The sequence below is a fragment of the Geotrypetes seraphini genome, chromosome 2 (genome assembly GCF_902459505.1).
Source record: "Geotrypetes seraphini chromosome 2, aGeoSer1.1, whole genome shotgun sequence".
In the NCBI taxonomy this organism is placed as follows: domain Eukaryota; kingdom Metazoa; phylum Chordata; class Amphibia; order Gymnophiona; family Dermophiidae; genus Geotrypetes; species Geotrypetes seraphini.
The window spans coordinates 111,198,407-111,223,678 of NC_047085.1; the positions used below are offsets into that span (position 1 = coordinate 111,198,407).

General features: G+C 42.4%; 1 protein-coding gene across 9 annotated transcripts in view; it reads right to left on the minus strand.

The window, feature by feature from the left end:
- The window catches only part of CHD7 (chromodomain helicase DNA binding protein 7), a 616,542-nt gene that overhangs the window by 142,314 nt on the left and 448,956 nt on the right, over nucleotides 1-25,272 (minus strand). For all 9 annotated transcript variants that reach the window (XM_033933452.1, XM_033933447.1, XM_033933448.1 and 6 more), the window contains 3 exons: nucleotides 19,624-19,834; nucleotides 4,689-4,884; nucleotides 4,237-4,404 (listed from right to left, as the gene is read on the minus strand). In XM_033933452.1, the coding sequence (XP_033789343.1) occupies nucleotides 4,237-4,404; nucleotides 4,689-4,884; nucleotides 19,624-19,834 (575 nt within the window). The remainder of the gene's footprint in view (nucleotides 1-4,236; nucleotides 4,405-4,688; nucleotides 4,885-19,623; nucleotides 19,835-25,272) is intronic.

A 25,272-nucleotide genomic window follows, 5' to 3' on the forward strand; every position in this document is an offset into this window, starting at 1 on the left:
CTCAGACTCCATCCTAAAAGGGAGAGCCTGATCAATCTGGCATATAGAACTTGTGAAAAAGTAGCTTTCAGCTGAAGATCTACGACATGGAGGAGGTGGAGAAGGATCATATGGCATAGTAACAAATATAGTAAATGACAGCAGATAAAGACATGTACGGTCCATCCAGTCTGCCCTATAATTACATGCATTATAATTTCATATTGAATTGTCTTTTTTCTTTGTTTCCTCTGGGCCACAGTCCTTAGAAGTCCACCCAGTACTGTCCTGAGGTTCTAACTACTGAAGCTATTGCTGAAGCTCACTCGAGCCTATCCAAATCATTTACTTTGCAGGATTCAGACCTTGAAAATTTGCCCATTCATATTCTAGTTAGACATCCTCTGTATTCATCCCACGCTTTTTTGAATTTCGTTACCATATTCCTCTCCACCTCCCTTGGGAGAGCATTCCAGGTATCTACCACCCTCTCCATGAAAAATAATTTTCTAACATTACTCCTAAGTCTACCACCCCTCAACCTCAATTTATGTTCTCTAGTTTTACCAATTTTCTTTCTCAAGAAAAGATTTGGACTTATATTAATACCTTTCAAATATGTAAATATCTATCATATCACCCTTGTTCCTCCTCTCCTCCTAGAGTATACGTGTTGAGGTTCTCTAGTCTCTTCTCATACCATTTTCATAGCTTTCCACTGGACTGCTTCAAGTCTTCTTATATCCTGTGGCTTTCAAAACTGAACAAAATACTCCAAGTGGGGCCTCACCAATGACCTGTACAGGGTTATCAACACCTCCTTTCTTCTGCTGGTTAAACATCTCTCTATGTAACCTAGCATCCTCCTGGCTACAGCTACCACCTTGTCACACTACTTTGTCGCCTTCAGATCCTCAGACACTATCACCCCAAGGTTCCTTGCCCTGTCCATGCATATCAGCCTTTCATCTCCCAGCTGTAGTAGGATTTATGGTTCACTCAGCAGTTTTATAAACACGTTACGTCTCTGTTAAGTTGTCTAGGGAAAACCATAACCTCTTATCCAGGTCCAAATATCATGGTCTATTTATACGACACAAAACCCAGGCTAATGAGAAATATCTTTATTATGAAAATAGAAAAATATAATTCACAAGCCAGCTGCAAAATCTAAATATTGTTCACAAAATATCTGATTACACAAATGAAACTCAGTACCTAATTATCACAATCTAATCGTTAGACAATTAAGTATTTTTACTTGTTAAACACACACTACACAATTCCTTATAATAAAAATCCCTGATTAGCAACTGATTATATTATCACCAATGGAGCTTTTCAACCCTTATCCTTTATCACAAGTGATCCTTATCTAACCCAGCTGTTAAGAGTGTAAATTCCGTAATCTCACCTTAGGATCAGCCGCTCAGGCGAAATTAGGTGGAAGGGAAAACTTCTTGGTAGCTTTGGAAGACGTCAGGAATCTTGTTGTTAAGGGTACACGTGTTGACAATCCTTGATGAGGCTATAAATCATCCGCAAACAAGTCCCGTTCCGTGCTGAGTTCAGAGCCGTTTTAAAAGTCTGAATTTCTCTCTCTTAGGCAGAGATTCACAGGAGGTAACTTACAGGTCTAATTATTGAAAGAAAAAGTTTACATATAGAACATCTGTGAGAAGATCTGAGCTTCCTCGCACCTTATCACAGACTAACTAATTAATTAATTAGCCCTCTTTCTTGTATCTCATCAGATGACCTCCTCGGACCAATCCAGAAACAAAACTTGGATGAATAGCCTTTCTGTGGAAAGTATCATATAGGTTGGTAGACCCAGGGCCGTTAGACAGATAAGAACAGGATAATTTCTTCAAGATTCACACTGTCCCATTATGAAAGCACAGATAGATGTCCTTGCATAGCAACATTCTGGTACATACCCATAATGCATCAGGCAGAAACAGCAAAGCTGTGTACTTCTTTCTTCATGCTGGAAAAATCTCTTGTTCAGCAGAAAGATATCTTGAGAATGGTTCAGGCTGTGATGACATCAGAGAGGCCTAACCCACAGGTGTGAATACGGAAATATCCGTACACAGCACATAAACCTCCCTCAGATTTCTGCTCCCCAAATGCATCACTCTGCACTTCTTTGCATTGAATTTTAGTTGCCAGACCATTCTTCCAACTTTTGCAGATCCTTTTTCATGTTTTCCACTCTCTCCGGGGTGTCCACTGTAAGATTCAACTGAAGAGAAACCAGGAAGGTCATGATGGGAACGTGGTGAGAGATCGGAATCAGTTTCATTGAAGTATTTTCTTGTAGCAGTCAAGAGTTGACCGTGAGTCAAGAGTTGAAAATGTGTCAAGGGGAATCATGCTCTCTGGATGATGCAGCATGCATCCAGCATCTCTAGGGTGTTGATGCTCAACATTGAGGAGTCTTGGAGCATTTCACGGATCACTTCAATAAATCCTCATACTGGGCTAAGGCTTGTGCAGAGGACTCAGGAGCCTGGGTATGTTGTGACTGCAGTAGCCCTGCAAGCTCTTGCTGAAGCAACGCTCAAAGCTGCTACTATATCAATGGCACCAGTACCAATGTATGCTTGTGACAGAATATTTATAAGCTCTTATTTAAATTAACAATTTTTTCCAATCTTCTAGAAAATGGAATAAAATGTACTATAGATGGTATATAAACTATATAAGATCTATGGAACTGATTCTGAGCTATGCTGGCGCCAATGTGGCCACAAGGGAAACTTCAGACATATGTGGTAGTCCTGTCCGGTTATAAAAATTTATTGGCAGAAAGTAGGGCAACTTCTGGTTACCATAACACAGAAACATTGAATGCCCCAGTGCCTGTATATTCAGTAGAAGAGCATAAATTGGCAGCCTTATTTACAGCAGTGCACCTGGTACTCGCAACTAATTGGAAGTGCAAAGAGGAGCCTGATCTGCAATAGATATGTAATAAAATGGACTATTTGCAGCTAATGTCCAAATTGACTGCCATGAGATGTAGCGCATTATGAATATACCATAAAACCTGGGACGTATATATCACCTGGATAGGTGCAGGACCACTGATCTGTGGAACGATATTGCTAAATGGGCTTAATATCATTTGCTTATGGTTTTATCTCTGATTGGGAGAAGGAGGGTTAATATGCTCTGCGTGTGTTGGTCTTATTTCAGTATGATAAGATGTAATTGGTCACTGATATTCTTATTAAGCTGACCAACTTAAGCAAGCATTTTCAATAAACTTTTGGAAATTTAAAAAAAAGAGAAGGCGCTTGTGACACTGAGTGTCAAGGCATTGGGGACCTTGATGTCCGAGGCATACCTCTGAGCAGACATTAGCTGGAAGAATAGCAAGTGATTCTCTCTGCAGTAACACTTTGACTGCATCAAGGTAGTCGAAAACTGGGAAGATGCCAAGGCAGGTCTGGTAGTAGACATGCTTGTGTTTCCTAGCTTGCTTGCACTGTATCGACTCGGTACAATGACAGTCAGTGCAGGCATTGATGTTGGTATCACTTGCACGTCAGGTTCAGAATCCCCAGCCGTGGTCGATGTTCCCAATGTGGTACCAAAGTACTCTTTGAATTGTAGCTTGCAGGCCTTGAGTGATGAGAGCAGAGGGTGCAAGAAATGTCTTGACACTCAGGACCAAGACAAGGAACACACCAGTTGTGTAGATCAGTGCCTGAAATGGTCCTGTTGCACCAAGTGCACATCTTGAAACAATTAGGCGCTTTTGACATCGAGTTAAACCGCCAACAGAAAGTCAAAGGCCTCAAGCAGAACTCAAACCAAAAATGATCCGATGTTCCTGGAACGGAAAAGGCTTGAAGGAGCCTAAAAACAAATAAATCAAAAAAACTTGAGAAAACTCCAACTAGAAGTGAAAAAACTGAAAGAAAACAAAAAAAGAAAAAGTTGACACCCAAAAAAGGCAAAATTTGACACACTGAGAACTCTGAAACGCAGCTTATCAGCTTTGTGCAAAAACTAACTGCAGGTCCTGCAAGCTGACATCAGGTGAGAAGGCACCATTCATGTGTGTGGTATAGGCAATCCTTAAAACTGAAAGTAACCATACACATTTGGACTGTATGTACCAGGTTCCTTGAATGACATCACCCATATGTGAGAATATATATCTGTTTGTCCTTGGAGAAATAGCTATATCCCAGGGCAGAAGCTCAAGAAAAACATGCCATGAATTGTTCTTTTTATTCTCACCCCATTTGTAGCATTCTCTCTTCCACTCATGGACTGCAGCACAGCTTTATCCAGACCAAGCTTTAAGCTAGCCTTGTCAAACATTTCCCTTTCATAAGAATTCCTGGTTATCAGCCTGTAGATTTTCACTGCTTTGCTCTGTCCTATTCTATGACATCGAGCTTGAGCCTACAAACAGATATCACAAATGTAAAAATCACCTACGTAGAAAATCTATTGTACCTACAACTGGGAGGTTGGGGGGAGAAGACAAACAGGAATTCTGGCTTCTAGTACTGTTATCATATTAAGTTACATAGAAATCTTAGCTGAAAAGATTTTCAAAAATCATACATTAAATTATATCCTAGAATTTAGGCTTCTGGGACACCAAACACTAAAACTCTTCTCAAATTTTCTCAGAATTTAGCTTAACAGTAAAGCATGAAGCAAAACAGGAAAAAAAAGTTTACCTGAAGGTCATTTTGGGGGTTCCAATCTGAATCAAAGATAATGCAGGTATCAGCAGCAGTAAGATTAATGCCCAAGCCTCCCGCCCTTGTACATAGTAGGAAGACAAATCTATCCGAATCTGGTCTTGAGAATCTGTCAATAGCTGCCTGACGAAGATTGCCCCTTACTCTGCCATCAATGCGTTCATATGGGTACCTGAAATAAAGGACCATGACAACAGGCATTGACACCACTTTGCAAGATACATTTCACAGGCTTCCAAAATTTACCCACTATTTCTCTCCTCTAAAAGCACGTCCATGCCACCAGGGGAGCCCCAGCAAAATGATGGATTTACCTAACCACAGGTCAAAGAACAGAAACAAATTTTAACCTACATTTACAAAACACATAAAGCATGAGCAGAACTGAATTCCTCCTACCTTTCTGTTTTACGGAAAGCAAAGATGCAAATGGAAGAAAAATAGCTGACACGGTAAAACGGGGAGACAAGACATTTTTTAGATATATTAGTGATAGGAAGAAGTGCAAAAGTGGCATTGTGAGACTCAAAAGTGAAGGGGAGGAATATGTAGAAGCTGATAAAGAAAAGGCTGAATTGCTTAACAAATATTTCTGTTCTGTGTTCACGGCTGAAGCGCCAAGAGTGGGATCTCAGAAGACAAACGTGAATAAGGATGGAGGAGTAATTTTATTTATTTATTTATTTAAAAATTTATATACCATTCAAAACTAAACGGGTTACATAATTTACATACACAGTATTTAAAATGAAGACATAATAAAAGCAAATACATGATAAAATAGACGTGTAATAAAATAAATATACATACAATAGACCCTGATCGATTTTCAGAGGGTTGTGTTCGTGTGCAGCTAGCTAAAATAAAGGTAGACAAAGCAATGGGGCCGGATGGTGTACATCTGAGGGTGCTGAAGAACTTAGGGAAGTTCTAGTAGCTCTGCTGACTGACTTTTTCAATGAGTCTCTAGAGTCGGGGGTGGTACCTGAGGATTGGAGAAGGCCGGATGTGGTCCCTCTTCACAAAAGTGGAAGTAAGGAAGAAGTAGGGAATTATAGGCCGGTAAGTCTGACTTCTGTGGTAAGCAAATTAATGGAATCGCTTTTAAAACAGAGAATGGCCAAGTTTCTGGAATCCTGAGGATTACAGGACTGGAGGCAACATGGATTCACTAGCGGTAGGTCTTGCCAGGCAGGCAAATGGAACGATTGGCTTAGTAACATTATCACGCTCTCCTCATCCTACTTTAATTTTAGAAAACTGGTAAAAACGAGTTTGTTCAATCGATTTGTAAACTAAGATTCTATACTGCTCTGCTTATTCAACCAGTAACCCTAAAAACTATATAGTTTTCCAATTCTTTCATTATGTAAGATTGTATTGTTGACTTTGATTGTAACCTCTTCGCTGATTGTCCAGCGCTTCTTGCTGCAAATCGCCTCGAACTTCCATGGCTTTGGTGGTATATAAAAATAAAATTATTATTATTATTATTATCAGACAAATCTGATCAATTTCTTTGACTGGGTGACCAGAGAATTGGATAGAGGATGTGCGCTAGAAAGTTCTGTTCTTGGGCCTGTTCTTTTTAACATTTTTATAAATGATACTGCTGAAGGGTTGTCCAGTAAGTTTTGCCTCTTTGTGGATGATACCAAAATCTGAAATAGAGTAGATACCCAGGATGGTGTGAATAACATAAAGAAAGACCTGGCGAAGCTAGAAGAATGGTCTAAAATTTGGCAGCTAAAATTTAATGATAAGAAATGCAAGGTCATGCATTTGGGCTGCAAAAACCAGAGGGAACGGTACAGTTTAGGGGGTGGAGAACATATGAGCACGATGGAAGAGAGGAACTTGGGTGTGATTGTATGTGATGATCTTAAGATGGCTAAACAGGTTGAAAAAGTGACAGTGCAAACTAGAAGGATGCTAGGTTGCATATGGCTAGTAGGAAAAAGGAGGTATTGATGCCTCTGTATAAGACTCTGTTGAGAACTCTTTTAGAATATTGTGTACAATTCTGGAGGCCGCACTTTCAAAAAGATATAAAAAGGATGGAGTCGGCCCACAGGAAGGCTACTAAAATAGTGTGTGTTCTTCTTGATAAGTCGTATGGGGACAGACTTTAAGATCTCAATCTGTATACTTTGGAGGAAAGGCGGGAGAGGAGAGATATGATAGAGTTGTTTAAATACCTACATAATATAAATGTGCATGAGTCAAGTGTCTTTCATTTGAAAGGAAACTGCAATGAGAGGGCATAGGATGAAGTTAAGAGGTGATAGATTCTGGAGTAATCTGAGGAAATACTTTTTACGGAAAGGGTGGTAGATGCTTATAACAGTCTCCCGGAAGAGGTGGTAGAAATAGAGACTGTGTCTGAATTCAAGAGGGCCTGGAATAGGCACTTGGGATCTCTCAGAGAGAGAAAGAGATAATGATTACTGTGGTTGGCCAGACTAGACGGACCATTTGGCCTTTATCTGCCATCATGTTTCTATGTTTTCACTCCAAGGAAGTGAATCCCTTTACTGGTTCCATGAAAAACTACAGATGTCTATATGACTTATCTACTTGATCTTCCATCTTTATAGCCACACTCCACCAGGAAAAATGTATACATAAATGGGAGGTGATTCTATAAACATTGGCCAAATTTGGGCACTAAAATGCAGGATGCCGAGTATGAATTCTATATCATCTGGTCACACAGATTCCATTATAGAACAGAGCATAAGCTGGCATTTGATTTGCTAATATTTAGGTGCTATTAATTATGCCAGGGGTACCTAACCATTGGGCCATGGGTGTGCTGAACCGGGCTGCACAGAAATTTTTATTTTATTTATATTACAGGCAGTCCCCGGGTTTTGACTGGCTCCCTCCTCCCAGCTGTACTTCTATTCACAAAATCACAAGCAGCGGCTGTTGGCCATGTGTAGGAACTGCGGCCATGGCTTTGTGAAGAGAAGTGTGGCTGGAACGAGGGAGCCAGCCAGAACAGGTAAAACACATATGGGAGGGAGGCATGAACTTGGGACACAGAATAGAAGGAGGGAAGAATGAAGAGGAACATGTTCAGACATGAGCGGTGAGGTGCATTGGGACACAGAAGGGAGGGATCACAAACTTTGGACACAGGATGGAAAAAAGGAAGGCAGAAGGGAGTGGGCATGAACTTGAGAAACAGAATGGAGGGGAGCATGAACTTGGGACATAGGATGGAAGAATGGAGGGAGGGAAAGAGATGCTGAGGTGGGGGGAGGGAATAGAAAGGGAGAATTGTTGGGCATGAGTGTCTGAGTGAGAGGGAAAAAGATGGGGAAATGAAGAAAGAAAAATTTTGGGGCATAGGACTGTAGTTGCAGGGAAACATGCTCAGGGCTCCCACTGATTCTGCATTATGGTAAGTTTTATTAATATATTGTACATATTACAATATAATAATAAAGTGCATAATATAAAATATAATAATTACATTTACATTATATATGTAATAATTAGATTATAGATTATGCATTTTATTATGTGCTTTAATTTCACACACACACACACACCCCCACGGTCCATGCAAAAACTGTTTTGCATGAAACCGGTCCCTGGTGCAATAAAGGTTGGGGACCACTGACTTATGTCATGTAAAAGACAAGCATAAACGTTAGGCATGTAATTTATAAAATAATGCAAGTTGCACACTAAAGTGCAACATTTATGTGCTGTGTGGGACCTATCCACATGCCACCCTCATGTACACCCCTTTGCAGTTGCGTGCTAAGCTTGTAGTATACCTCTTAGCACCCATTTGGCACTTACAATTATATTTGTAACATTTATACACTAAGTGTCCGCATGTTATAATCTTAGCATGCAAACAGTGCTTACATTTAGGTGCTAAGATTATAGAATTAAGGCGATACTGTTACACAGATACCTCCTGGGCCATGACATTTCTATTTGCCAACCTACTACTGGTGACAGATTTCACCAGTAGTGGGGTGGCAACAAGAAATGTCACACTCATTCAATCATAAATGATTGGCCAGTCCAATGGTCTCACCTCCTCCACAGCCTATTAAGTATGAAGGAGTAGCAGGGCACTTGAAGTGCTTATTGTTTCTCCCTCCTATAGCTCATTATCACCATGGTCTTTGCTCAAGAGCAGGGGTGTCAAACTCAATCACATAAAGGGCCGAAATCTGAAAAAAAGGCTAAGTCGGGGGCCAAATTTTTAATTAAGATACTTAGGGGTCCTTTTATTAAGGTATGCTAACCGATTTAGCGCACGGTAAATGTGCACCTTAATAAAAGGACCCCTAAGTGACTAAGGCTTAGTCTTAGCAGAAATATAGGGTTACGTCTCCCACCCCACACGGCTCTGTGATGTAAACAAAATAAATATTGTAATCACAAAACAGAAAATAAAATTATTTTTTCTACCTTTTGTAGGTCCCAGGCTCTGGTTGTCTTCTGATAACTCGCTTGCCAGGGTCTCCTGCCCATTTGTCGTTTTCTTCTTTCTCCGTGCTAACCATCCATCTTCCATTTCTGTCCTCCCCTTCCGTTTCCCTTCCCTCCCTCGGAGATCTGGCATCCTTCCTTTTTTCGTGTCCATATCCACAGCTGCAGCAATGGACCCTCACCATCCCCAGATCCACCATCTGTCCTTTTCTCAACTACCCTTTCATCCAGCATCTCTCCCTCCTTCCCCACCACCCCAGGGTCCACTATCTCTCCGTTTCTCTTCCCAACTACTCTCCTATTCAGTATCTCTATTCCCCCCTCCACACCATCCCTTGTGTCCAACTTCTCTCCCTTTCTGTTTCTTCCCTCCCTCCCTCCATCCCTTTGCCCACCATCTCTCTCTCTCTCTCCTCTGCTTTATTTCTTACCCACCCCACCCTCCACTCAGTCCAGCATACGCACATATGGACCCCTCCTTCTCTCCCTCCAGGTACTTCTACACTAGGGCCTGCCCCCGTCCTGAAGGCCTGCATGTTTTCCTCCCTTCTTCTTCCTGGTCTCACCTTTAAGTTTGGCCCGCCATTCCTACCCTCCCTCCATCCCAGCTTCCTGATCTCCTCTGACCCGCCGGCACGAACCACTGCCACTGCTACTCTTCACTCGCGTCTGCCTTCGCCTGGTTTCCTCTTCAAAGCAGCCTGCTGAGGATTGCTGGCCAGTTGTAGCGAATCTCGCAGGCCGCTGTCGTCCTCGGTAGCACGTTCCCTCTGATGTGGTCCCGCCCCTCCTCTGACGTACGGGATCACGTCAGAGGGAACGTGCTACCAAGGTCAACAGTGGCCTGCAAGGTTAGCTAGAGCCGGCCAGCGATCCTCAGCAGGCTGCTTTGAAGAGGAGATCAGGCGAAGGCAGACGTGAGTGAAGAGCAGCAGCGGCAGCGGTTCGTGCTGGCAGGCCAGATTTAGTATAAAGTTGAAAATGTCTGGCGGGCCAATTTTTAACACACCGTGGGCTAGATTTGGCCCACGGGTCATAGTTTGACATGTCTGCTCAAGAGCAAGGAAACAGAGGGGCAGCCAGCAGACTTGTGTCTTCCAGAGAACTGAAGGAGAAGACAAACCCAAAGGAAAGTGGAATGAAGGACATATATCTGGGGCTCTGTGCCACTGCAGGCAGGATAAGCTGGAACAGAAGGAAAAGTGAAGAACATAAGTAGATAGGAAAAAGAAGCTACCTTTCTTTCTTTGGGACATCTAACTGCATATTGAGATGTCGGGCATACCATGTATCTAGAAACACTATAGAATTATATGTTTCTTTTCTATTATTTCCTTCATGTATAAACAAAGGTATGAAAGAACATCCTTGCATAGCCAGTAAAATATTTCCTTCTGCAAGCTAATACAGAAAGAAGCACATGAATTGGTGCTAGAAATAATGGTGCTGGGTCCGCTTGATAACAGTGATCATAACATGATCAGATTTTATATAATTCCTGGAATAAATCCACACAAGAAATGCAATACAATAGCATTTAACTTTAAAAAAGGAGACTATGATAACATGAGAACAATGGTTTTAAAAAAAACAACAACCTTAGAAGAGAAGCTGCAAAAGTCAAAAATTTATATCAGGTGTGGATGTTATTCAAAAATACCATCTTGGAAGCCCAGTCTAGATATAATTCATGTATTAAAAAAGGAAGAATGAACACCAAATGGTAGCCGGCATGGTTAATGAGTGAGGTGAAGGAAGCTATTAGAGCTAAAAAGAGAATCCTTCAAAAAGTGGAAGAAGGACCTGACTGAAAATAATTGTACACTGCACAAGGAATGTCAAGTCAAATACAAGGCGAAGAAACCTTGAAAAGAAGATTGCACTGGAAGCAAAAACACAACAAAAATATTTTAAAAGTATATTAAAAATAAAAAGTTGGGAAAAGAATCAGTTGAACCACTAGACGATCGAGGGGTAAAATGGGCTCTCAGGGAAGATAAGGTCATAGTGGACAGATTAAATTAATTCTTTGCTTTGGTGTGCGCCGAGGAAGATATGGGGGAGATACTAGGGCCAGAAAGGTATTCAATGATGATCCAGAGAAACTCAAACAAATCTCTAACATTGGAAGACATAATGAGCCAATTTCACAAACTGAACAGTAGCAAATCACCTGAATCGGATGGTATATATCCCAGAGTGCTGATAGAATTGAAAAGTGAGCTTGCAGAGCTATTGTTAGTAATTTATAATTTATCCTTAAAATCCAGCATAGCATTGGAAGACTGGAGGGTGGCTAACATGACACAGTTTTAAAAAGGGTTCCAGAGGTAATCTGGGAAATTATAATCAGTGAATGACATCAGTGCTAGGCAAAATGATAGACTATTATAAAGAACAAAATGACAGAACATATACATGAGCATGAATTAATTAGAGAAAGCCAGCATGGATTTAGTCTAGGGGAATTTTGCCTCACCAATCTGCTGAATTTCATTGAAGAGGTGAATGAACATGTGGACAAAGGTGAGCCGGTTTATATTGTTTATTTGGATTTTCAAAAGGCATTTGACAAAGTACATCATGAAACACTTCTGAGGAAATTAGAACATCGTGGAATAGGAGGTAATGTCCTATTAATGATTAAGAATTGGTTGAAAGACAGGAAACAGAGTATGTTTAAGTGGTCAATATTCTCAATGGAGAAGGGTACCATATATAGTCAAATATAAACCGATCCAAATATAAATCAAGGTAACATTTCCACACCCCCAAACCCCCCCCCAAAAAAAAACAAAAACAAAAAAAGGTTGACTCAAATATAAACAGAGATTAGAAATTTGGGTATGTGTCATTTGTCAGGGATCATGCCATAATCAGTAATTTTTCAGCTGGGTCGTTTTGAGTCCAAAAAAATTGAAAGAGAGCTACCAAATATCTTCCAACTTGGGGCCACGACACCAACCAAGGATTCTGGACTTTTATCCCCATTAGAACCTGGCCTCAACCACATATGCAGAAAACAGAGAAAAAACACCCCTCTTCAAATATGAAACCCACAAAGAACATTAATGTACACAAACGAAACCCTAAATGCCAGATTCTGCATACATTACACCAAAAGAAAAGAAATGCATTTATTCCAGAAAAGTCCAAATATAAAAACAGATGTAAATTTTCAAAATTGACATATTTCAATCACTAAGTTCAAAATAACATTTTTCCTACCTTTATCTGGTGATTTTATTTTTCTGATCATCTTGTTCCATCTGTGCTCTTAACTCTGTTTCCAAGGTCTCCCCTTATGCACATCCATCCATCTTTGGCACTGATTTTCATATTCTGTTTTCTTCCATTTTTCTGCCTCCATCCCAGATCTATCTCTCTTTCCAACTCTTACCCTCCATCTCTCTCCTCTCTCCCCCTTTCATCCGTCCACGTGTACCATCTCTTTCCTGGTTTCTCTTCTCTCTAACTTCCATCCGTCCATGTGCACCATCTCTTTCCTCTTCTTCCACTTCCCTCCATTCATGTGCATCATCTATTCCCTCCATCCGTGTGCCATTTCCTTTCTCTTTCTTCTTGCCTTGCCCTCCCCTCCATGCACCACCATCTCTTTCTTTTCCCCTCCATCCATATGCCTCCATTCCTCTACTCTCTACGCCCTCCCATTCAGCATCTCTTCTTTCTTCCTTCCTCTCCCCGGTTCCACCAAATGCTGTCCCCACCTGGTTCCAAAGCCCCCCTCACCTCGAAAACTACAAGGGGATTGCCAGCACAGCAGTGATCCTCTTTCGCTGCCCATGGCCTCCTCTGCACGGTTCCTTTGCTGTGGTCTGCTCAATTGGAAGCAGGAAGTTGCTTCAGAGGGGGATGACTGCAACAAACAAACAGTACAGAGGTGGCCACAAGTGGCGCTGGAGAATATAGGCTTAGGCACTTCTATCCTCTACTACCCGCTACCCCTTGCCTCAGACTTACATCTGCTCTTATGGTTCTGCTCAGAAGTGGACGCCAATGCACTGTGTAGAGCTGATGTGGGGCCTTGAGCATCTGCACATGCTCAAGGCTTACTGGATTCTCTTAAGAAACCTGGAGAGGGCGGGAACCAGCAGGCCCTTGAGCATGCACAGATGCACAAGGCCCCTTTCCAGCCCAGTAGTAGATTTAAAACAAACTGGAGATACTGGCCTCTCTTAATATCTTAATTCACTCTTTAGTCATTTCTCATCTTGATTACTATAATTCTCTTTACCAAGTTATTTGTCAAAATGAAATGATATCTACAAGTAATACAAAACACAGCCGTAAAACTTTTATATAAGGCAAAAAAATATGATCATGTTACTCCTCCTTTTATAGACACTCATTGGTTACCCATTACCCATCACTTAACATTTAAGATTTTACTTTTTACATTTACATCAAGACTAGAACATTTTCCGGCTTTCATCGACAGACTACTACTGCCATACATTTCTCCAAGGACATTACACTCCAATCATCAGAATTTCTTATCTAACCCTTCGTAAGGTCACACAACTCGTAAATCCATCTTCTCTGTTTTCAGACCATCTCTGTGGAACCCTATGCCTTAAATCTTTCTTGTTAAAGAATGCAATGCTTGAGAAAAATAAATAAATCAAGACTGGAACAATTTTAAAACATTTCCCCTCCACTCTTTTTTCTTTTCAAATTATATTGTACTTCTCCCTCATCCCTTATGTATCCTGTTGTTTGATTTTTAGGTTTTCCCTTAATGTCTTTGAAAATATACTTTCTTATTATAAACCACTCAGACTGCTGATGGGCGGTATATCAAATTAAAAAAAAACTTGAAACTTAATTAAACTCTGGAATTTGTTGCCGGAGAATGTGGTGAAATCAATTAGCAAAGCAGGGTTTTAAAAAAAGGTTTGGATAATTTTCTAAAAGAGAAGTCCATAGGCCATTATTGAGATGGATTAGGGAAATCCACTGCTTATTCCTTGGATAAAGAGATTAGGTTCTTACCTTGCTAATATCTTTTCTAGAAAACAGGTGTGTCATTCTGGACAAAGTGGGTAATCTCCCTATGGCTGTGAACCCTTGCAGAAGGAATCCACTCTGGATTTTTAATGTAATCCTCCTGCTTCACTAAGAGCTCTACTGCTACCTATAGTTAGTCCCCAAGCAAGCAAGTCCCTTCCAAGATTAAGTGAAGTAGGGATATGAGAAAACTCCACCAAATAACAAATCTGCTCTGCTCAAACAAGGTAATATAAGAACTATGACCAATTAAACAGAGTAACAAACATGCTAGCAGAAACATCAAAGGAGCTCAAATACTACCCCCAAAAATACTAGTAATAGACTGCTCTTCAATGCCCAAAGGGCTGACTGGCCTACAAGTGACAGACTTGGAGTAAACTATTTTTAAAGATACAGAAGGCAAGCGCAGGAAATAAAAGGAAGGACTGGGGTCCAGAATAACACACCTATCTACTAGAAAAGATATCAGCAAAGTAAGAACCTAATTTCTTTTTCTAGTGCAACAGGAAGAGCTGACGCTGGCATGACAGTAGCTTGAGGGTTGCTGCTCCCGCCAGGACTTGGGAGTACTGGTTGACACGTTGATGAAGCCGTCCGCTCAATGTGCGGCAGCGGCAAAAAGGGCGAACAGGAGCTAGGAATGATTAAGAAGGGGATCACGAACAGATCGGAGAAGGTTATCATGCCGCTGTACCGGGCCATGGTACGACCCCCACCTGGAATACTGCATCCAGCACTGGTCGTCATACTTGAAGAAGGACCACAGTACTACTCGAAAGAGTCCAGAGAAGAGTGACTAAAATGGTTAAGGGGCTGGAGGAGTTGTCATACAGTGAGAGGTTAGAGAAATTGAGCCTCTTTTCCCTTGAAAAGAGAATGAGAGGGGACATGATTGAAACATTCAAGATAATGAAGAGTATAGACTTGGTAGTTAAAGACAGGTTGTTCACCCTCTCCAAGGTAGGGAGAATGAGATGGCTCTCTCTAAAGTTAAAAGGGGATAGATTCCATACGAACATAAGGAAGTTCTTCTTCACCCAGAGAGAGGTGGAAAACAGGAACGCTCTTCTGGAGGCTGTCATAGGGGAAAACACCCTCCAGGGATTCAAGACAAAGTTAGACAAGTTCCTGCTGAACAAGAACGTGCGCTGGTATGGCTAGTCTCAGTTAGGGCACTGGTCTTTGACCAGAGGGCCGCCGCGTGAGCAGACTGCTGGGCACGATGGACTGCTGGTCTGACCCAGCAGTGGCAATTCTTATGTATGTTACAGCCATTCTAGACAAGTGGGATGTACAAAAGTAGTCCCAGAAATCTAGGGTGGGATGATTGCATCGGCACGTAGCACTGCGTACCCAAAGGCAGAGTCCTCCCACTCTTTAAAAGTTAGCAAATGTATGTAGAGTGGACCAAGTTGTCACCCTACAAATCTTCCCAGAAGAGACTGCCCTAGATTCGGCCCACAATGAAGCCATACTTCAGATTGAAAGCACCTTAACGGAAACAGGGGACTGTTTCCTACAAACAAAATATGATGATGAAATGGCCCTCCGAATCCCCCTGGAAATCATGGCCTTAGAAGCTGGCGTACCTTGCCTAGCTAGATTAGTCAGCACATAAAGATGGTCAGAGAGCCTAAACTTGCAGGTGACCTCCAGATATCTCAAAAACACTCTTCTCACATTCAACATCTTTAAAACCAGGTTCTGTTTCTTGGAACCTGTAGACAGGAATGCTGGGAATCGAACTCCTTGACTGACATGAAATGCCAAAACTACCTTCAACAGGAAGGAAGGACTCCAGTGTCAGACCTAAGGAATGGCTCTCCACAAGAAAGAGTTTGGAGCTCCAAGCCCCATTTCGCCAAGATCACAGCCACCAGAAAAAACTGTTTTGAGCGTCAAATCCATTAGTGACACTTCCTTCAGCAGCTTGAACTGAGCTTGGCTGAGATCCCTAAAACCATGGTAAGATCCAACAAAGGGAATGAGGCCTGGTCTGGAGGTCTACTGTGTAGTGCACCCTTCAAAAAGCCAGCACAGATTTGCAGTCTCGAGCCCTAAATCAGAGCCTACAACTAGGACTCGAAAAACAACTTTGTCAAGACCAGCTTGGAGGAAAGCCAACAGCACAGAAATCAGAACTGAAAATGGCTCCACCTTCTCCTGGGCACTCCAATGCTGGAAAGTCTGGCATGCCTTAGCAAAGGCTGAGACAAGAATTGGTTTCTCAGACTGGAGGAGAGTGGCAACGACCACATCTGAGTACCCCTTACGCACTAACTCTTCGTATTCAAGAGCCATGCCTTAAGAACAAAGTGATCCAGATCTTCTAAGAACCCTGGACAAGAAGATCTGGATGCAACTGTAGCCCGAGACTGGGACCCATCCAATGACACACCAGATCTGTGTAACATGGTCTGCATGGCCACTTTGGAGCTATGAGAATGACCGTTTCCCGATGACTTGCAATCCTTTGAAGGATTTGACCATTCAAGGACCATGGGGGAAAGATGTGCAAAAGTACACTCTGCAGCCATGGCTGGACCAGAGTGCCAGACCCATGTTTACGAGCTTGCATCCTGGAGTGAATAACATGTCTGTCTTTTTGTTCTTTGCCATAGCCATGAGGTCGAATTGTATCCGACCCCAGCGGCAAACAATGGCTTGGAATGCTGTCTGACAATGTCCACACTCCTGGATCCAAGGTCTCTCTGCTGAGGAAATTGGCTTGGACAATATCCACTCCCACTACGTGCACTGCCAAGAGTGCCTGCATATGACATTCCACCCAGGGAAGAGCAATTGGGCCTCCAGGAACAGATGGGTACTTTTGGTGCCTCCCTGGTGATTGAAATAGGCTACTGCAATAGCATTATCCAGAGGCTCTAGGTCTGCCTTCAGGTAGGGTCTTGAGTCAACGGTCTACCACACATGACCTGACATAAGATCCTCAGACCCTTTTCTAAAGACAAATATCCCTTAAAAGGAAGTCTGCTGAGAGTAGCTTTGGAAGTGGAATTCCCAGCCCATTGTCTGATCCAGAGCATTCTGCAGGCAGAGATCAAATAAGCTGAAGCAGCATTCATGGCATTAATGTCATGGAGAGCATCTAAAACATAATCAAGTACAGACAAGAGGAGTTGAGGTACAAGCTATTTGCCCTCGCGCTCCAGAGTTCACAGCCTGGAAAGATAGGCATGTGTTTTTGACTCCAAAGTCAATGCCTTGAAAAGCTCTTGAGAACTATATCCACTCGGTGATCCTGAATATCTTTGAGCACCATATCACCCTCCCTCGGAAGAGAGGTGCACTAAGTAATCTGTGCAACCCAGGAGTTCACCTGAGGCTGAGTAAACAGCTACTGGCACTCCTGTGCCATAGGATACAGCTGAGATATGCTCTCACTACCTTGATAGACCCCTCTAGAGAACCCCCACTGCTCTGTAACTAAGATATTAACATCAGGATACCAAGGAAATGTAGAAGACTTATTCTTCACTCCACTCACAAGGGAGGAAGAAGTAGAGGGGACCAGCTGAGAGTTCAAATTTAGCTATTTTAGGGACTCAGAAATGAGATCCAGCAGAGCCGAGGGTTTGAATAGGCATCAAGCCACAATCATCTACAGGATCCAGAACCACTATGGGATCCCAAGTGCTAGACTGTGGTCCTGCATCCCCCGATAGATTTGGCGCATCTTGAGACAGTAAAGAAATTGTGAGTCCCATCATCAGAAAGAACTCCCAAACCCTGACTAGTGGTAGATGACAAGGCAAAATCACCCTGAGAGGCCTTACCCTCACATAAGGTGCCATAAGTGCTGCTATCTTTTGCTTTGTCAGGATGGCTTTCCTGAAAAGCTTTCCACATCAAATTGAGGGCTTCAGGGGAAAAAATCATAATAGCAGATGACTTTAATTCATGTCTCTCGGGCTCTGCAGCATCCGCACTCTTCCGCGTAGAACTGCCACTGTTTCTGGGTCAAAAAAAGATCTGAACCAATGGGATAGCCACTCGTTCCTCGGCCCAAGAACGTAAAGCCGGACACTCTCACCTCTCCTTCCCATGCAGTGCACATGTGATGCAAGTATGCTCCTCTGGCACAAATTTGGGCATTCATGGCATGAATTAAGGGCAAAAGAGCCCCAGGACTCCATTCCCACCAGTTTTGAGGCAAAACGAGAAGTTTTGGAGCTGCAGGAAACTTTTTTTAAAAAAAGATTGCTAAATCCAATATGGCCACCAGCTGAATTAGGGCACCCAAAAACGCTCAAAAAACGGCAAAATAAAACATAAAAACTGGTGAATTTAGGATTTTAAGGATGGGGAACCATAGGGGAACAAGTACAAAACACCAAATTCTTGATTTTCCGATTCTCCCCGATGCACCTCATAGGCTGTAACAGCTTTACTCATTGTGACCTGTGCTGGCAACATGCTGCAGCCTGCCTTAGTCCTCAATAGTAGCTAGAAAAGGAGAAGACATCACTGCCTAATGAAGAACATTCTCTAATGCTGGATCTTTGGGATGCCAGTCGGATACGGTGTCTAACTGAGCCTTCTACCCGCAAAAGACCGACAGATACGCAAAACTGGGAGGGAGAGGCGAAAACATAGCTGGCACCCTGCAAGACACTGCTGAGTCTCCTACGGATGCCTGTCAACCTGCGCTCAAACCCCTGCCAAGCAGTAGGTGAGCAACACTAATCGGGGATGGCCCCAAGCTCCAAAAACACTTCTGCAGGCTGGCTAACAGGTACCACAGGGGATTGGCCTGTTAGCTGCTTCTTCTCCACACAGGCAGAGCTGAACCCTGGAATTAGGAAGCTCTGAGCACTGAAAACTGAAAAATAGGCAAAAAAGAACAACTAAAAAGGAGAATAGAACAGAACCACTTCTTCCGGCTTGCATGCAAAAGGAAAAACTGTAGACAGCAGTAGAGCTCTCAGTTAAGCAGGAGGGTTACATAAAAAAATCAGGAGTGAATTCCTTCTGCAAGGGCTTGTGACCATGGGGAGATTACCCGCTTGTCCAGAATGACATACCTATTGCACTAGAAAATCTGTTTTACTCCTTGGGATCTTGCCAGGTACTTGTAACCTGGATTGGCCATGGTTGGAAACAGTATATTGGGCTTGATGGATCATCTGTCTATCCCAATATGGCAGTTCTTAAGTAAAGAAAGGGAAGCCAGATTCATCAGGAGCATCAATTTAAAAATTAAATAATACAAACAGGAAAGGCATGTTACTATGATTTACAGTTTCAAGCTGACAATTTCTCATTCTTTCTGGAATGAAATGTTTTGGTGGCCGTGTTAGTCTACTCTTCAGCATAACGTCTAAAAATAAAACAAAAACAAAGGAAAAAGATAATACCTTTTTTATTGGACTAACAATGTGGGTACTGTTTCCCTCACCTTCTTTGAACAAGGTAGTCTTCCAAGATGTCCAAACACCGCACCATCTGTGAGAAGATAAGTACCCTGTGCCCACCAGCCTTTAATTTGGGCAGCAGCTTGTCAATCAGCACAAGCTTGCCAGCAGCCTGAATCATAGCCTGGAGCTGAAAATCTGGAAGATCTGTGTTGTGCATTTCTTTGAACTCTTCCAAAATTTTCTCTTCAGCACCTGCAGAGATTGGACAGACTTGAAGTGTGCATTGGAAGGTATTTAAAAAAAAATTCTGTTACTGACCCAATGTGCTTGTGCAAACATATGTTAAGCATTAGGCTGATGCAGTACCATAAAATACCACAAACACTGAAACATACACACATGAGGAATCAAAATCCATGAGCACAGAAAGAGGCAAAGCCCTATCTGAATTATTTTCTAAAGAAATGAAAATCTTTCATAACCAATGAAAGTCTACCACAGTAAACTAAAGGAAATAAAAAACAGCTCTGGTAAATAGAACTGGGTCAAACGGGAAGATTCTCAAACCTTAACCCTTCTGTACACACCTTGGTTCATTTTGACCCCAGCCTGACTTCTTTGCTTAGTTGCTTACTTATAAATTGTAATTTTGATTTCAAATTCCAGGTACCTTTTCAGTAGTAACAGACAATACGTTTCCTGTCGTTTATGATAAATAGAGCTTTTTAATTTTTATGTTTTAACCTAGTTTAACGTGAGTATACTGATTATACACGCCTGGGGCCAGATCGACCCCCACAGGTTTATGAAGGCAACATTGTCAGCAATAGAATACAGCAATGAAAAAAGTCATAATGTATCACCAAATCTCCAAAGTAATGCCCATCAAATGAGATAAGAGAAGTTGAAAATGTGTGAAAATATTTTGTTAGGTTTTGCTGTAAAAGAAACACTGCTAACAGCCATTTTTACAACATTTGTACAGTGAGTGTGTTGAATAAGAGAAGAAACATTTTTGAAACATTACCGGAACTTCACCGGTTGTGCTGTAGGCCTAAATATACATTTTATTTAACATAAATGTTTCACGTGAGTGCCATCACAATGAGAATTTGCTAAATTATTAAACTGAAGCAACTTTCAGTGCTTATAGGCAATGGGGTCAAAATGATCCCAGGTGTGTAAAGTTGTCGATAATTTAACGTATGCATGGAAGAGTTAAGCATGTCTAATGTGCTCGCTAAACCAATTCCAGACGGTTTAGTGTGCATGTATTTTAGCGGCGAAATACCAAACATATTACTGTGGTCTTTTCTGAATTTCCTAGCAATCTCTGATTCTGCCATGCAAATATAGTACAACAAGGTCATTAATATTAAAATAAGTACTCCAATCGATTCTCTATCATCATCGAGTGTTTCCCTAATCACATTCTCCCACATTTGTGGCCAAAATTGCTGACAGGTCTAAGCTGACATAGCCTTACTTTCTGATCAATGCCTGAGCGCCTGGGCCAATCAAAGCCTTAGGCTCCTTCATGACTGCACTGGGAAGGGGCAGGCCCACCATTTTGTAAGAGGCAGGCCTGCTTGTCTTACTGGATAAGCATTCCTCTGGCTGGACTTTATCAATAAAGTAGGGGGAGCAGAGGGGGGGTGTCATCAGAGGGGCAGGAGGAGTTGGGCAATGGGGGGAGGGAGTGGACATCCTTCCAACTGTGAGGCGTGAAAGCAGAGTAGGTAGTAGTGTCAAAGAATTGTGTGATGCCACGGGAGGAAGTGGGCATGGCTGCGATGGGGGGAGGGTAGTAGTGTTGGGGGATTGTGTGACGTGGGAGGAGGGAGTGGGCATCCCTCCCACTGCCAGGAGTGGGTGTCCAGACTTGTGCGAATACAGTGGGAGAGCGAGGCATCTCTCCTGTTGATCTTCGATTTGGTTTTTGTTTTTTTATATGCGGGTATATTCTGTGCTTATGCTATGTAAACATCTGTGAAACTCATTTGCATGTGGGGTCTTTGGAAAATGACTCGTCTTTTTATAATTTTTTCAGAAGGCGTTTGACAAGGTTCCGCATGAACAACCACTTTGGAAAAATTGTGAGCCATGGAATCGAGGATGAAATACTCACATGGATTAAAAACTGGCTGGCGGATAGGAAACAGAGAGTGGGGTTAAATGGACAAAACTCGGACTGGAAAAGCATCACAAGTTGAGTGCCGCAGGGTTCGGTGCTTTGACCCATGCTCTTCAACATATTTATAAACGACCTGGAAATTGGTACGACGAGTGAAGTGATTAAATTTGCAGATGATACGAAGCTATTCAGAGTATTGAAAACACAGGAGGATTTCAAAGACTTGCAACGTGACAAAGACGCTCGAGAAATGGCCCACGACATGGCAAATGAGGTTCAATGTGGATAAGTGTAAGGTGATGCATGTCGGTAACAAAAATTTTATACACGAATAAAGGATGTCCAGGCGGTACTTGGAGAGACCCCCCCAGGAAAGAAACTTGGGAGTACTAGTTGACAAGTCGATAAAGCCGTCCGTGTAATGAATGGCGGAAGCGAAAAGGGCGAACAGAATGCTAGGAATGATTAAGAAGGGGATCACGAACAAATCGGAGAAGGTTATCATGCCGCTGTACTGGGCCATGGTATGCCCTCACCTGGAATACTGCATCCAGTACTGGTTGCCGTACATGAAGAAGGACACGGTACTACTCGAAAGGGTCCAGAGAAAAGTGATTAAAATGGTTAGGGGGCTGGAGGAGCTGCTTAGAGAAACTGGGGCTCTTCTCCCTTGAAAAGAGAAGACTGAGAGGAGACATGATAGAAACATTCAAGTTACTGAAGGGAATATACTTAGTAGATAAAGACAGGTTATTCACCCTTTTCAAGGTAGGGAGAATGAGAGGGCACTCTCTAAAGTTAAAAGGGGATAGATTTCGTACAAATGTGAGGAAGTTCTTCTTCACCCAGAGAGTGGTGGAAAACTGGAATGCTCTTCCGGAGGCTGTTATAGGGGCAGGGAATTTAATAGCTCTTTGCCTGCTCCATTCCTTAAATCTTTTTAGCCTGCTCTGTTCATTTTCCCTTGACCCAGTGTTATATTTCCCATCGCTCCCTAGTGAGCTCCAATGCACTCTTCCCTAGCTAGTTGCCATTCCATTTAGGTTTGGCTCACACATCACTTTACTGATTCCCAATTTTTACTCTCCTCAATAGGCGAGACTACCTTTTCTTTGTAGATTAAACTCATCTTCAGTTTGAGACTTCCCATTGACCACAAGCTTGGATCACTTCCCTGCTCTTCTTTCCTTGGCTCCAGGCACATTCCTATTTTCTAGGACTGCTTCTTCATTCCCTTTTGCACTGCAGCACATCCCCTAGCACTCACAGATTCCACACCAATTGCCTGAAAAGTCCACATCAGATTCTTTGCCACATGCTCACCCTGAGCTCTGGATCGCAGTTTAAAAACTTAAAGATACATGCTGAGTGCGATAACATGTTGTAGCAGCTCAGGGCATAGGAATGTTCCGGGCTGCCTGCAGTATATTGCTCCAGTGGCCAAGGAACAAGCGACCAGCTCAAAGAGCTAAGTTGAGAGATTGGAGGTGGTTGAAGAGTTTTACCAAGAGCATAGAGGAATGCAAGGATTCAGCATTTAAGCAAGAAGAAAGCCAGAAAGCCAAACCAAAAAACACACAAGTTTGTGAGACAGCATGTCCCTTCTCCCTTACTACCAAACAATGTCAAAGGTCTCCTGCTATCTCTTTCTGCTGTTGAGTTACTTCTTTAGGAATATTATTTTTTAATTTTTGTGAATGGGGTCAGTGCTACTCTCCATTTCCCTCAGTTGAATCTCTGACAATATCAGAGTTGCCAAGAAAAATTAAGTTTTAAAATGGAGATTTTCAGTTCATGGTCCTTCCATAACCTCTTCCCCTTTCCCCATTCTTATTTATTCCCAATGACTACAAGTTTGGAAGAAAAGAAAAGATATCAGAAGCAACCCAAAACTTACCCATAAGAACAAAAGAATAGCTTTACTGGGTCAGACCAACGGTCCGTCAAGCTCAGTAGTCCATTCTCACGGTAGCCAATCCAGGTACTTGGCTAAAACCCAAACAGTAGCAACATTCTATGCTACTGATCCATGGCAAGCAGTAGCTTGCCCCATGTCTTTCTCAATAACAGACTATGGACTTTTCCTCCAGAAAATTGTTCAAACCCTTTTTAAAACCAGCTGCACTATCCGTTCTTACCACACCCTCTGGCAATGCGTTCCAGAGCTTAACTATTCTCTGAGTGAAAAAATATTTCCCCCTACAAGGGGTCCAAAGAGACTCAGACTAATAATACAAGTCACCCAAAATAAAAACAATGTTAATGGTCAGCTGCTATCTTTGATATATTATCTCAGATTGTATGCACAATTTGATAACTTTATGTAATATATATAAATTATTATAGCATATATAATTCTTTGTAACATGTTTAACTCTATACAGAATTCTACCGTGTTTCCCTGAAAATAAGACCTACCCTGAAAATAAGCCCTAGTCGCTGGCAGCAGCGCTTCCCCTGCCCCTCCCCGCTGCCCCTTCCATCTCTCCCCCGCCAACCGCGAGACCACAATACTTTGTAACAAACAGCCACGTTGGCAGCAATATAGACAGACTGCTTTGTGGGCTTCTCTCGGGCGTTCCATGTGCTGTGTTGCTGATGACATCAGTGATGTGGCAGAGGAACGCCCGGACGGGAGAAAGCCGTGGGGATGGGAGGGAGGGATAAAAGCTACAAGGGTTCTGCTGCACAAATGATGGAAGGGAGGGAGGGATAGAAGCTGCAAGGGTTCTGCTGCCCAAGGGATGGCAAGGAGGGATAGAAAGATACTGCACAAGGGGATGGGTAAGAGGGAAGGAAAGATGCTGCACATGTGGAGGAGAGAAAGGAAATAGGAAGAATTGGGATGGAGGAGAGGAAAGGAGAGATGATCATTGTATATGAAAAAAATAAAACCTACCCCAAAAATAAGACCTAGTGCCTTTTTCGGCCCCAAATTAATATAAGACAGTATCTTATTTTCAGGGAAACACGATATGTAACAATATGCTGCTTGTAATCTGCATAGAACTCTAATTAAGGAGGATTCAGTGGAATATAAGATTATTCACGTCTGTCCCCGGCAAGATGGTTGAAGCACTGATCAAGGATAGCATGGTCCGGCACTTGGACGCACACGACTTGATGAAACCCAGTCAACACGGATTCAGGAAAGGGAAATCATGTTTGACGAATTTACTCCAATTTTTTGAGACCGTGAACGAGCAAATTGATAGTGGGAAGCCGGTGGACATAATATACTTGGACTTCCAGAAAGCGTTCGACAAAGTTCCACACGAAAGACTTCTCAGGAAACTACAAAGCCATGGCATAGAGGGGGATATACAAAGATGGATAGGCAAATGGCTGGAAAACCGAAAGCAGAGAGTGGGCATAAATGGGAAGTTCTCCGACTGGGAGAAAGTGACTAGTGGTGTACCCCAGGGCTCGGTACTTGGGCCGATCCTTTTTAATATTTATATAAATGATCTGGAGGAAGGAACATCCAGTGAGATCATCAAGTTTGCAGACGATACAAAACTATGCCGGGTGATCAGATCGCAGGAGGATAGAGAGA